This window comes from Halichoerus grypus, chromosome 5 (assembly GCF_964656455.1).
Source record: "Halichoerus grypus chromosome 5, mHalGry1.hap1.1, whole genome shotgun sequence".
In the NCBI taxonomy this organism is placed as follows: domain Eukaryota; kingdom Metazoa; phylum Chordata; class Mammalia; order Carnivora; family Phocidae; genus Halichoerus; species Halichoerus grypus.
Window position 1 is genome coordinate 131,212,131 of NC_135716.1, and position 14,921 is coordinate 131,227,051.

At 32.1% G+C, this 14,921-nt stretch overlaps 1 protein-coding gene across 9 annotated transcripts in view; it reads right to left on the reverse strand.

The window, feature by feature from the left end:
* Positions 1-14,921, reverse strand: part of LRRC7 (leucine rich repeat containing 7) — a 524,922-nt gene that overhangs the window by 99,247 nt on the left and 410,754 nt on the right. For 8 of the 9 annotated variants that reach the window (XM_078072925.1, XM_078072926.1, XM_078072928.1 and 5 more), the window contains 6 exons: positions 14,010-14,139; positions 12,879-12,994; positions 7,939-8,008; positions 5,874-5,973; positions 3,080-3,204; positions 824-1,072 (listed from right to left, as the gene is read on the reverse strand). In XM_078072925.1, coding sequence (XP_077929051.1) covers positions 824-1,072; positions 3,080-3,204; positions 5,874-5,973; positions 7,939-8,008; positions 12,879-12,994; positions 14,010-14,139 — 790 coding nt within the window. The remainder of the gene's footprint in view (positions 1-823; positions 1,073-3,079; positions 3,205-5,873; positions 5,974-7,938; positions 8,009-12,878; positions 12,995-14,009; positions 14,140-14,921) is intronic. The other variant, XM_078072931.1, reaches the window with a different exon arrangement.

Consider the following 14,921-nt stretch of genomic DNA (forward strand, 5'->3'; position numbering starts at 1 on the left):
TATCCTGGGAATTAATCAGAACATTTTACACAGAAAGGAAACCTATAGGAGTTTTAGTTAGGATTCTCAGCTGGCCTTATATTGCAGAAAGAATATAAGACACAGAATAAGAATCTAGTCCATTACATGTGAGTGGTAAAGCTTACCAAAAATGCAGTGTTCTTTCCCATCCCATGAAGACATTTTTTTTTTTCATGGAACTTTTAAACACCCAACCCACTGAGATAAGGAAGCCCTGTTTGCCACAACTCCCAAACCAATCTTCTCTTACAGGAATTCTCATCATCTGTGTCTTCAAATTAGAGGGAAATTGATGCTTTTCAACAGATGTCCATCTTTGTGCTCAAAGTCCACTCTCAACAAATCTCAATTCAAATCTCATGCTATTTTAAAAATCAGGTTTTAGTTACTTAATCTCCCTCTGAATTGATAATACAAAAATGTGTGTATGTGTGGGGGCAATTTAGATTTTATCAATAGTGTCATCAACATTCTGCTCAACTATTGGTATTCCCACACTTTAAAGAAAAAAAAATCTTTAAAAATAAAAACATAAATAAAAATGAAGCACCCAACTCAAAAATCATGCCATATATCCCACCATTAGGCACCTCATTATTGGTGCCCCCCCCCCTGACTTGGTCTCTCCACCCCATTGCCAATGTCAACGAACAAAAAAAATTGAGGTCAAACATTGGCAATTGGATGGTTTCTGTAGGATCAACATTTCTTACCCCAATTCATGCAGAACATACCCCATAAACCACTGTTCCAAGGTTGCCTCTACATGGGGGATTCTCCTACCCCAAACACCTAGGCCTACCTGTCTGCCACTTAGAGAGGGAAGAGTGGTGGATTGTGCTGCAACTGGCAATGGAGTACACATGCTCCTTTCCTGCTGGAGGCCACTTATACAACCCCATGCCAGCTGTGGGTCATTCTGGGGGACGGGCATATCTTGGATCTGCTGATCACACCTGGCCCATGGTGTGCAGCAATCGCCAGACAGTCTGGCAGGTTGGAGAGTAATCCCACGCTGGCCCCTTTCCCAGGGGGCTTGGCAGGAGTGATCCTGTGGGAGAAGGAATCTCCATTTTCTGGGAGAAAGAGGAGCACCGTAGCAATACTTTCACTTTATCATTTTTCTACTCTTGATTTTTTTTTCACTCTGGGTAATGCACTTAAAACAACCATCAGAAAATTAGTTCGAACTCTTTGTAATGAAACAGTATCAATATCATATGAAGCTAATGGGTCACGATTTTTTCACACAATGCAGCATTCATACTACACTATACGCTCTATAAGTAGGGCATTATACTCTAGTCCATTTGGAAGTTGATGGCAGAGGTCAGTGGTTCCTCCCTAAATTTTATGTAAATGAAAGGTAAAATGGTGCTAAATTTAATGTATATGTAATGAACCAGAAAAGTGTGATTAATTTAGTGTAAGATTTCTGTATATTCCATTCATCATACTTTCATGATGATTTATTTAGAAGTTTGTTTGTGTTCTAATTTGTCCAATAGCCCAATGGCATTGGAAATATTCAAATTAGTCAAAACCAAGTGTTTGAGATTTTTGAAACACATACTGTTTCACCAAAATATAAATAAATCAAATATAAATAAGCATAAAGAAAATGCAATCTAAAGTATAATGAACCTACTCTGATTATAAACAAACCTGACCACATAACACACAAACAGGGCTTCTAAATAACTGTTTGCATTTTATGTTTTCATTGACACATATACCAGAGTATATTAAGCATACTATTTTCTTATTAGATCCTTTGAATATGGATTTTTAGGACTAAGTATGTAGTTTTTGACATTCAGTGAAGTAAAAGAATGAATCAGAGGTCCAGTATAGAATGCATCATCCATTGGTTCTAGATTTAACATATGAAATCTTAAAAGAAGAACTGAAATGCTATAAAGGTCTTTGTTTAGTTTGGCATTGCTTTTTCCAGAAATTCACAAGTTAAAAAAAAATGTTTCTTTGGTTATTAGATAGCACTAACCAAGCATCCAGAAACATTTTTTTAAACTCAAATCTTATCAAAACTATCATTTTGATTTGGGAATCCATTTTGGATTTTCCACAATGATGTAGAGATAGGCTTTGTCAATTACCTTACTGTCTAAATCTAGTAAGGTTCCAGGGTGTGCTGGTTTAAGAAAAAAGTTTAGAAAATGTGGGAATGAGGGGACAGAAAAGAACACATTACACAATTTAGATCTATTAATAGGATGCACATACAATTACTTAGGCAATTAGTCACTCAGAGTGAGAGCTGTTAGTATTCATGATGGAAAAAGTACACAAATAATACTATAAAAGATTAGTTAGAGATTCAAGATGTTGCTCTGATGATAATATGAAGATCTGATGTTGATAAAATTTTCTCTGCACTTCAAATTTAAATAATGAAAAAATATAGATTTTAAAATTTCACTTTGTTACTTGACTTAGGTTAGTTCCAATAAAGGATTTTACAAAAGATGTTTGAAGTGAAAAAACCGAATATCACCTGCTACTAGGCACTTGCCTCCTTTAAAACTTGCTTTCTCATTTCAGAAAACTCATAAATTCTTCTCAGATACCCCAGAGACATAAAATCTTTCAGATATTTTAAAGCCAATATAACATATTAATCCATGGGCTCTTCCCTAAATGTATTCTTTGGTCTCATATGGCCTGCCTGGTGCCTTGCTTAGTGATTAGAATAAAACCATTTCAGTGTTTCAAAAATGTAATAAGGTGCTTAGGTAAAGCCTATCACTCAGATTCGTTTGTTTGTTTTGGCTTTCTCTCACCTTGAATCTCTTTCATGTCGTTACTCTGTAAGATGGGGTGGTGTATCAAATTTGCTCAGTCAGAATTGGGACATGAGTCTCATTCTGAAGCACACCACTGCTTCTCAGATTACCATCCTGCTATAATGAAGGAGATGTGAAGATGTAGCTGACCTTCAAGCAGAGGTCACACAATCTGTCCCAAAATCTATTTTAATCATAACAATGGACAAACAAAAATAATGAGAAGAAAGAAGAAACAAAATGAAAAGTTTCACCTTAACTTTCCCAGCATTTTCGTCATCTTCCTTTTTTTCTTCAAATTCAAAGGCAACAGTCATGCGTTGTTGTCTCTGCTCTTCCCACAGTGTAGGGTTAAAGCTGTCACTGTCTGACTGGAAATCTACAGTTAGATTCCAAAGTATTATTGCTTTTTTTTTACATGAAGTGTTATTAATAGAGCTCAGTACACTATGCAAAAAATGGCAATAGGTACTACAAACAAGTACAAAAATTTAAAAAAGGGGAAAATAAAGAGAAAGAAAGAAGGAAAGAAAGGAAAAAAGAAGGAAAGAAAGAGAAGAGAGGGAATAAAATTCCCTTGATATTTGTTACATGGTTTTTTTACATCTCAATTCAAATTCAGCTTTCCTAATACATATTAATTATATATTGGGATTGGGAAGTTTTCTAGTGTGGAGAACAGGCTCTCCAAAATATAATAATAATAATAATAATAATAATAATAATGAGAACTGGACTACACATTTTAAAACATTATTTTTTAAAATCTTCACACTAGCACACCAGTGGTAGTACTAATATATCCTCAGTTTGTTAATGAGAAAACTCTAGGTGAGTTTTAAGAGATTTGCTCAAAGTTTTACAGCTTCTCTGTGTCAATGCAGGATTGTATTCCATGTCTGTGTGAGTACAGAGCCATACCCATATCTGTAGCCACTAAATTCTATCAGGATTTTATAAAAGATACTACATAACATTGGCTTTTCAGTAAAATGTATGAGATTGCAAGCTTTTCTTTTTAGTGTATGTATGTGGGGGGGTGGTAATGGAGGGGAGCTTGTTTTTAGGGTAACTTTAAAATTATGGTCTAAAAACTGGTCTAAATATGTCTCAAATGAACAAGGAAAATAAGTGGCTTATAAATCTTTAATTTATATCAAAATGTAGGGTAATAGTAATATCTTCCTTACCAACATTAATTGTGAAGATCACATGAAAACACAATGCAAGTACTTAGTTTAGGCTAAATTCTTTCCCAAAAGATGCCCTTTATCATATATTTCCTTCTTTGTTGCAAGGGATTCTGAAAATTCATTTATTATACTTCTGCCTGAAAAGCCAAAGGGTGACTTACTTAAAGTTCAAGAAAATTTTTCTATTACCAACTCGTCTTTCCTCAAAGGAAAACAGAACAAAACAAAACCAGGTTAATTCCTTAACATCATACACCTTGCCTGACTAGATCTACCTCCCTCCCTGCAATAAATGAGGGATTTAATCTGCTAGACAGTATCTTAGAAATGACTAGCAAATCTGAGACTCTTTTCACTTTTCCCTACATTTTTTTGGAAATGAAATATTTTGGTAATCTAGGGATACTAATATGAAAATATAAGTAAAGTTGTACAAATAAAAACAATCCTTCCTTAAGGTTTTTCTAATAGCATATGTAAACATGGTGCCTTCTCTTGCATAAATTCAAAAGATCAATTTTACTGAAGTCTGAAAAAAAAATGAAAACAGTCTTTCCTTTTCCTACTTTTGTAAGTCAAAATGTGAATAAAAATATTCTAAAGTATTCCAAAATGATTCACTTATATTTATAAGTCATAAAGACTAAAGATGTTTATTATAATTACCCCTGAAAATAGATCCATAAACAGATAGTTGCTTTTAAAAGATGCTCTCATTCAAGTCAACTGGGTGGATTTAGTCCATGGGTGCATTAAAGTGGGTTTACTCTTCTAAGAATTACCATCACTGTAAGACTGTAGAAAATATGTGTGGCAGCCTGTTCTGGCTTGGGCTAAGGAGCCTATGCAGAGTTCCAAATGGTAAAGGACAAATCTCTTTTATAAAAATTTTATGAAATTTGTCATCATAAAGGATAGAAGATTTAATTTAAAAAAAAGGGGGGGGGCGCCTGGGTGGCTCAGTTGGTTAAGCAACTGCCTTCGGCTCAGGTCATGATCCTGGAGTCCCTGGATGAGTCCTGCATCGGGCTCCCTGCTTGGCGGGGAGTCTGCTTCTCCCTCTGACCCTCCCCCCTCTCATGTGCTCTCTCTCATTCTCTCTCTCTCAAATAAATAAATAAAATCTTTAAAAAAAATAAAAAAAATAAAAAAACGGTTTAGGTTTTCAACAAGTATTTCTATCAGAGCTACTGACATCCTTTAGAGCAATTCAACCTGAAAGACAAAGAATGGTCATTATTTTCAAGTCATCTCTTTATGGTTGACTCTTAACATGAAATAATTTGAGGCCAGGGATCACTGGACAAAATGTTTAAATTGTGTCCATGAAATTGGTGAACACAGAAAATAAAACAGTTCGTTGAACCTTCCTTAAGGTCTGACTCTTCTTAGCTCATTTCAGTTAGCTGGATACTACATTTAGTGAACTAGTCCTATGTCTTGCAATCCACTAAGAGAAGTTGTTCCTAAAAACAAATATTTTCACATAAAATATGAAGAGGGAGAGTTACATTTTTGGAATCTTATTTAAAACATTATAGTGCACGTTGATTTTGTATCCTGCAACTTTACTGAGTTCATTTATTAGTTCTAGCAGTTTTTTGGTGGAGTCTTTCAAGTTTTCTATATAGAGTATCATGTCCTCTGCAAATAGTGAAAGTTTGACTTCTTCCTTGTTGGTTATGGAAGGTAAGATTTAAGCTTAGGGTTAACCCCTGGATGATTTGTATGTGTCGTGTGATTATTTTTATAGCCTTGCCCATGGGCCAGGATTCCTGTCTAGAGATCAGAATAAAATTAATCCCTTTTATTCATTATCATATAAGCATAGGAGAAATTTTTACTGACAATTTACCTTCATCACCACGAGGTTGCTGGGGAAACATGTAGTTAGTCAATACTCTTTGCTTTGTTTCTGGATGGGCTTCAGTTTGTAAAGGGATAAGGGCTTTGGACTAGAAGCAAAGAACATATAATTAGATTAATAAGATAGCAAATATTAAGAATATTACTTTTATAGAAGATAGTGGTCAATAGTCTGGCCTCACTGAGCTGAATGAACAATTAAAAGAAAGGCAAGGAAAAAAGTAATGACATAAGAAAGGATTTCATGAAATAAGACTATTGCTGAGGAATATTCTCAAATTCTAAGGTCTTCATGCTGAGAGTCTCTTTTTCTCTAGTATACTCTTTTACAAAACCTATTCATCTTCACTGGCAATGTCAGTTTTAATCTTAAAGAGACCAAGATGTATTAAATTGTTTCAAATAAGTGAGCTTTTGGTGTGGTTCTATATGCTCATTCATTTTCACAAGCTGCTGCCCTAAAAAGACAAATGGAAATTGCTATCAAATTCATGCTATTGCAAGATCATCTATGAATTTAATTAGGTTAAAACATAAGCATTTTTTAAGAGATATTTTTGTAACCAAAGACAGAGTCTACATAAAAATAAACAGTTGTACTTTTTGTGTCTGCTCTATCAACAGCATATTTCTTATGGATAGTAATATTCCATTCTTTATTATTAATTTGATTTTAGAAATACTATTTCTGAAGGGTGTTTTAGAACTCCCATATTATATGCTATATATATAAATATACTATCTATGTAAATATATTGGAAATGATGATACCTAATGTTTAAAAAATCCACTTATTTCATGACATTTATCAACAGGAGTGAAGCACAAAGGGGATTTGGGATACCAACTTGTCTCATGAAACTGAGTCAGAAACACATTAAATCACTGTTTTAAATAAAAGTTAAATGATGCAGTCACTGTTCAGTTCATTCTCCCACAAGAATAATAAATCATGATATTAGTGGATGTTTTTTCACAATGCAAGACTGTAGCATTGACTGTTCCATTAGCATAGCTCACATTGAATCCAAAAATGATTTATTTATAATGATATATTAATGCCTTGAAAAATCTATAGTTCATTGATAAGATTTGAATTTGAATGACAATCTAACTTTTTTACTCAGCAGATGGAAGTAAGTGCTATAATGACTGTAGGAATACAAACATTCTAGCACTTACATTTTGTAGAGATTTATTTTATTTTTTCACAAAAGTAGCCCAATACCTAGAAGTCTGAACAATTCATTTCCCAATAATGCTGCTTTTATGCTCAGGAAATAATGATAAGAAACTAAATTCAAGATGATTTGTTTTCATTTGGCTATTCATATTTGGGAATAGGTGTTTCAAAATTTTAGGATTGTAAGAAAAAAGTAAAAAAGACTAATAAACTATGTCAAAATTGTCTAATCACCAGTTTTTCTCTGGTGGCAAATCAGATGTCTTCAACTGTTTCTTGTTATTTTCCTTATTAAAGTTATTCATTAACACTCAATTACTGATTCAATTATAATCTACTTTCATGAGTATAAAAAATAATATCAAACCAATTTCACAGAAAGTACTGATAGTAGTTGCAAAAAATATCTGAAAACTTCTTGTATAAAGTTTTAGAATTAAGTTGATTATAATTAACAGTATAAAAAAAACATGTAAGATAATAATTCCCTCTGTGGGAACTGTGTTAATGATTTTTTATTCTTTACCTTCAGAGATATAATTAGAGAATGTCCCCTGAGGACATACATGTACTACTTAGAAATCAAAAGGTATGAAGATGATCATTTTGTGTGTTAGATCTCTGAGAATGAAGTAGATGTTAAATCAAAGTATTTAAAGAAGGTGGGGATTATAGTACTCAATATATTGTCTGTAGCAATGAAATACATACTTGAATTGCTATCGTTACAAAAATCTCTCTTCTAGAAGATAAAGAATCTATATTTTGTAATAATTGTCAAGGGTATCTATTGGGAATAAGTTAGTAATTCAAAGTTTTAATTAGATTTTATCTTAATAAATAAAATAAATCAGGTAATAAAAGTTTTTACCTGATTGTCAGAAAGCCACAAAGCTGCAAGCTCTTTAAGTTTGGTAAATGAGAATGGTAAATTCTTCAATCTGCAAAAACAAAAAAATTCTAATAGCATGGGTGAAGATGGATATAGTTCATTTTTATGAAGAATTATTTAAAATAATGTAACTTATTCATTTCATTCTTCTCTCCAATTCTTTCTCTTCAGTAGTCCGAGCAATCTTTAAAAAGTGAAAATTTCCTGCTTACAATCTTGAAATGCTTCCTATTATATCTAGGATGAAATCCAAAATTGTTAATATGCCTTGTCAAATGTTACAAGATCTGGCCCCCCGGGCCTCTCCAGAAACTTCTGCGACTCTTTTCCTGACGTAAGTCTTCCCAGTGCCACTGACAGGCCTTCTATTAGCTCACTATGAGGATTAGCCAAACTTTTCTCTCTGTCTGAAATATTCTTTCTCCCCAACTTCACTAAACTAAATCCCACATGTCCTTTAGTTGTCACCTTGAATGTCATTTTCTCAAAGAGGCTTCTCCTGACTCTTCATTTAAATTACTTTCCCCAATGTAGTCTCAAAGCACCTTATATTTTCTTTGATGGAACATACCATAGTTTATAGTTATATATTTATTTTTGTGATTACTTTTTTTACTGGCTGATATCCCCACAAAACTGTTGCCTCAGTGATGGGAAGGGGTCATGTCTGTCACATTACTAAAGGTGTCTACAGCTCCCAGTGTTACATTGACTCCCGAAAGTGTGTCCTTTTGTTCTCTCACCCTTTGTATACTGTGTAGTAAATATTCCAAGAGGGAATCTTAAAAAATGCATTTTGACATACATGAAGTTTGGCATCAACTTTGGTATTCAGTCGAAATGATCTAGTTTTGGCTTCAGCCTTTGGAGGACCAAATCGCCAAATGCCTACTTAAACATGCTGTCTGATATCCCTGAGATTGTGCATGATGAATGAATTGTGATTACATAGGTTACCATCATAACTACTCAGCAAAGTGCTAATACAATCAAGGCATGCTGATGGATTTATTGTTAATTTCTGCATACTGACTTTTGAATATAGATACACATTTTAGATAGAACTTGGAATAAAAATTTCAGGAACTCTTTCAGCCAACTGATGAGTACATATATTTTGATAATGGAAATGGAAAATGTTACAATAATTCATAAAGATTATGGAAATAGTTTGATGTGTAAAAGCAGTTAAACATTTTCAAATAATTTAATAAGTATGAAAAGATATTGACAGCCAATACAAATATCAACAGTGTGTGTTAGCCAGATAACTTTGGGAAGAATATAATAACCTCTCTGAGCTCATAAATATTTATAAAACATAAATAAGAATATAAAGAGTACAAACTAACATATCATAATTCTCTTTTTATAGAATAATTTGTTATATTAGTATTCATAACATGAAACCAAATTACATAAAAACTGTTTGTAGTTTTTAGTTATTTAATTTCATTTAAGCCAGGAATTATGAAGTAAGGTCTTACGGGAAGAATTTCTCACATTGTATGGAGGTGAATTAAAAGCAGAATATCAATTCTGCCACCTCAAAATTACATGAGGGGGAAATTTCCAGAATCATATACAATAAATGTATGATAAATCACCATCAATTCAGTTATAAATATTGAGTATAAAGAAAAGAAAGAAACTGTTAGAGAAGGATGAGTTACACTCATTTCTCCTTGCTCTTCCAGTAACCTGCATTGAAAGTGAGCCTCTGTTTAATATCACAAATGTGCAATAAATTGACCATAGAAGCAATCTTGCAGTTGACAGTGCAAAGGAATAATTGTTCCTAAACTATAATACCAAACTTTTAAAATCTATCCCATTATAAATATGAAATTGTGATAGTCAAGACATTTGGATAACATTTCATATTTAATATTTTATCCAGGCAGTTCTTTCTCTGATAGTAATATTCAATTTTGGCCTCAGCTTTGGCTGAATATTAATTTTAACTGCAGGCTAAGATTCACTGATTAATTCATTAATTAAAAAATATTAATTTGGCTCTATACTATGTTCCAGTGTACTGTACTAGGAAAGAAATTAAGTTCCTGATATTGCGAGATTCTCAATGTCTTACTCATATCTTTTACTCTAGCATCTAGCAATATGTTTGTCCCATGGTAGTTACTGAAGTATCCTTTATTTGTTGAATAAATAACTTCATTAGTAGCCCTTCTACTTTCTTACACCACACCCAAAAATGAACTCAAAATGGATCAAAGACTTAAATGTGAGGCCTGAAACCATTAAACTCCTAGAAGAAAACAGGCAGTAATTTCCTTGACATCAGCTATAGAAACATTTTTCTAAATAGTGTCCTCAGGCAAGAGAAACAAAAGCACAATTAAACTATTGGGACTACACCAAAATAAAAAACTTCTGCACAGTGAAAGAAACCATCAACAAAACAAAAAAAGCAGCCTACTGAACGGAAGAAGATATTTGCAAATGATATACCTGATAAGGGGTTAATATCAAAAATATATAAAGAACTTCAACAACTCAACACCCAAAAAACAAATAAGCCAATTAAAAAATGGGCAGAGGACCTGAATTGTCATTTTTTCCCAAAGACATACAAAGAGCCAACAGACATATGAAAAGATGCTCAATATCATTCATCATCAGGGAAATGCATGTCAAAAACACAATGAGATATTACCTTATACCTGTCAGAATGGCTAGAATCAAAAAGACAAGAAATAACAAGTGTTGGCGAGGATGTGGAGAAAAAGGAACCTTGCTGCATTGTTGGTGGGAATGCAAACTGGTGCAGCTACTGTGGAAAACAGTATGAAGTTTCCTTAAAAAATTAAAAATAGACATACTGTATGATCCAGTAATTCTACTACTGGGTATCTACCCAAAGAAAATTAAAACTCTAATTAAAAAAGATGCATGTACCCCTTTGTTTATTGTAGCCTTATTTACAATAACCAAGATATGGAAACAACCCAAGGGTCTATCTGTAGATTAATGGATAAAGAAGATGTATATATATATATATATGTGGGATATATGTGTGGGTATATATATATATATATATATATATATATATATATATATATATAATGGAATATTACTCAGCCACAAAAAAGAATGAGATCTTGACGTTTGCCAGGTCCCACAAGGATGGACCTAGAGGGCAAAATGTTAAGTGAAAAAAGTTAGACAAATAAAGACAAATACCATATGATTTCACACATATGTGGAATTTAAGAAACAAAACAAACAAAGGAAAAAAGAAACAAACAAAAAAAAGACCTTTAAATACAGAGAACAAACTTGTGGCTGCCAGAGGAGAGGTGGGTGAGGGGATGGGTGAAATACATAAAGGAGATTAAGAGTACACTTATAGTGATGAGCACTGAGTAATGTATGGAATTATTAAATCAATATATTGTATACCTGATACTAATGTAACACTATATGTTAATTGTACTTCAATAAAAATAGTCAAAAATAACGTCACTAGGAGTACTAATTATGGGTCATTTTAAATATTTGATAAGCATATTTTCTATATCATCATGCAGATTATTAATGAATAAAAGTTGAGTGGACTAAGAATTTAAGAGACTTCTATAACTCATCATGAAAACCTCCCACCAAGTTAACAGTAATGGAGTTTAGTTCTGTTGGGGATTGTAATGGAATCTACTGAGAATCCATCTTCTTATGATATCTCCATGACCATATTTCTTAATCTTATTCATAAGAATATTAATTAGAACATTTTGAAAAATGTTTTGCTGAAAGTTAGCAACATTCAACGCATTTCCCTCATTTTCCTGTCTGGTGACTCAGTCAAAACAGGAGATGAGGTTGGTTTGATATGACTTACTCTTGTACCAAGCTGTGAAGCTTCCTTGTCATCTTGATTTTAAAAACGAAATCCCAAACCTTTTAATAAAATGTTTTATTCTCTTACGTGGGAATATTATTGAATTACTAAGTGAATAGTCTTTGAAAACCACATTATTATTATGATTTGTCTTAAACAAACGAGAACTCGTACACTTATCTTGAAACTTACAGATCTGAATATTCTTAATGATCGATAAAAGTCATCTTTGACAGTTTTGTTCAGTCTCTCAGTTTCTTGTTCTATCATTTGTCTGACTGAAACTTATTGAAAACAGAGTTCATACATTCTATTCTGTAATCACTTTGTCTACTTAGCAGTTCTCTTCAGTCAATATTTATTTTTATCCTTTCCTATTTGAGAACAATTGTGGAAAAAAGATGAATTCAGTTTCGCTTTTTCTTTTTGCCTATCCACCACTATAACACCTTTGTCACAAGAAGAGCACCTACCTTTTCTTTCTTTCTTTTCTTTTTTTTTTTGTCCTGCTCTGAACATGACTAAATAACCATTTGGTTGTCCTTACAATTATGTACAAACTTTATGACTTTTGAGTATTAGCTAATTGGCAATATTCTTACCAGGATTCTGGTGGTGTTGACAACACACCCATTGCCCAGTTAATTTACTGGAGACATAAATGTGTACATGAAAACATATATATATGCATACATACATACATACATACTTATATCCATGATTTTAATTAATACATTTTGTAGCTTTTTATTATAATTTTTTAAGGTCTTCATAATATTATGCTTTCTGCATATAGGATGGTTTTGGTATATAAATTTGGGTGTATAAATTTATATAATTTAAACACAACATAATATATGATCTGAATTTAATTAAATAATAAAATTTAGAAATATCAGTTTATAAATAATTTAGCTTCTGCCATTTTCTCAATAAAACATTAATCTGCATTCTATATACTTCATAAGACACAGACAATGTTTCTAAAATAATTAACAAGAAACAATAGTTTGCTTTCAGTAAATAACTAATATGTGATTGTGAAATGTTGCAGAAATACCTGTTGTCACTCAAATTTAAGACTCTTAGCTTCTGCATCTGTCCAATCTCTTCAGGAAGAAATTCCAGTTTATTGGAACGTAGAGACATTACTGTTACATTCTTACAGCTTCCAATCTATGGGTAACAAAAGAAAGTAAGTAAAGAAATACACAGTAAACTATTTTTATATTAATTTTTAATATTAAAATAACTTAATTTACAGATTTCCTTATCACTTTTAAGACTCTCTTAATATGTCTACTGCTTTATTTTTTATAATCTCTCTTTAAAATATGTGTATATATTATATATATATTCCTTTAGATGTTAAGACAACATATATCTCATATTCTTTTGCATATTAGGAAGAATTTTCTTTATAATTTTATTATTAGAATGCTCATTAGCTTCATTGTTTTCATAAATAACATTGTTTTTACAGTCCATCCAAGTAAGTACTAATATATTTATGTTTCTAATAGATCACTCAAACACAAAAGATAAAATATTGTTGACATTTCCATAGCCAAGTTAGTTTTATTTCGTGTTACAATGATACTTGTCATGTTTATTCATAACTTTTGGCTCTAAAATAATGACATATTGACTATTGTTCCTTCATTGTGGAAATGTTTAGTAGAAAATGCTAAATTGAAAATATACTTCACATTTTTTTCTTGACAATAAATAAAAATTCCACTTAGAAATAAAAACTAACAGAACCTTTTGGTGAATTCTAAAATAAAAATAATATTATGACACCACATGATACTTTAAAAAAAGCTATTTACATTAAAAATCTTTCACTTCAGAAATGGAAATGTAATTATCCCAGAATGTTACTTATTATTGTTCATAAAAGCAAAATATTTAAATTAAATTATTTAAAATTATATTCCTTAGCATTGATTAACTTACAATATTTTATTACTTTTCTTTGCAAGTAATGTTTAAGTAAAATGGATTTTCTGGGTCAAAGAACTTATCACTTATTATTTAAAAAAGAATAATTAACACATACATATGTAGATGTTTCCTATATACATTGACAGCTCAACTCACGAATCTATGTTGCCATTGCACCTGTTAAGACTTAATCCCAAAACATATTCATTAAAAGTTAATTAACAGAAACAAGTTTATTCCTCACTTCTCGGGGTAATTCTGGAAGGAAATTCTCATCGACTGCTAATGTTCGAAGACTATGAAGGTAGCCAATAGTAGAAGGTAGAGACTCCAGTTCATTACAGCTGCAGTCAAATTCTTCCAATAAAGATAAACTGAAAAGTTAAATACATTAGTTAGACATATTAAAAGGCAAAATGGAGAAAGAGCTTTTAAAAAGCCACATATCCAAGTTCACTGAACAAAAAACTTTATTCATCTAGTGACAACAGTATCATATAAATTATTTTATCAGTTCAGCCAAGTGGTTCAATACCATTTAATGAGTGGTTCAATTTAGTAAAATAAATATGGCTTATTTTTTCCCTTTCTAAATTCCCCTGCCATTTAACTAAGCCATTGAAAATGACACAAGGTTTTGTTTGTTTTTATACAACTAAAGTGCCATTTATAGCCTGATGTTCATAATGCATATCTTTGGAATGGACGCATATAACTGGCATGGCAGAGGTATGTGGAGGGCAGGTCCACAAAAGGGAAGATAAAGGGGGCAAAGCATTAACAACAAATCATTACAGTTTAGGTATTTTACTAAGCATTTAAAGATAGAAATAACTAATCTTTACCTTATGACAACTCTATAAGATAGTTATTATTTTTAAACCCATTTTACAGATAAGGAAATCAAGGCCTTCAGAGGCTAAATAACTTGCCCAAGGCCACACAAAGTAGGAAAGTTGCACACAGTATGCCTCCTCTGTATTTTCTTGCCTCTTGTCAGGGCGTCTGTAGCAGAGGCTACGGACAGGGCTCATTTCAGCCTGCAGAAATGTTTGGTTTGGTTTACATAGTATTTTATTTTATTTTATTTTGTTTTTTTAAAGACTGATTTATTCATTTTAGAGGGAGAGAGAGCAGTGGGGAGGAGCAGATGGAG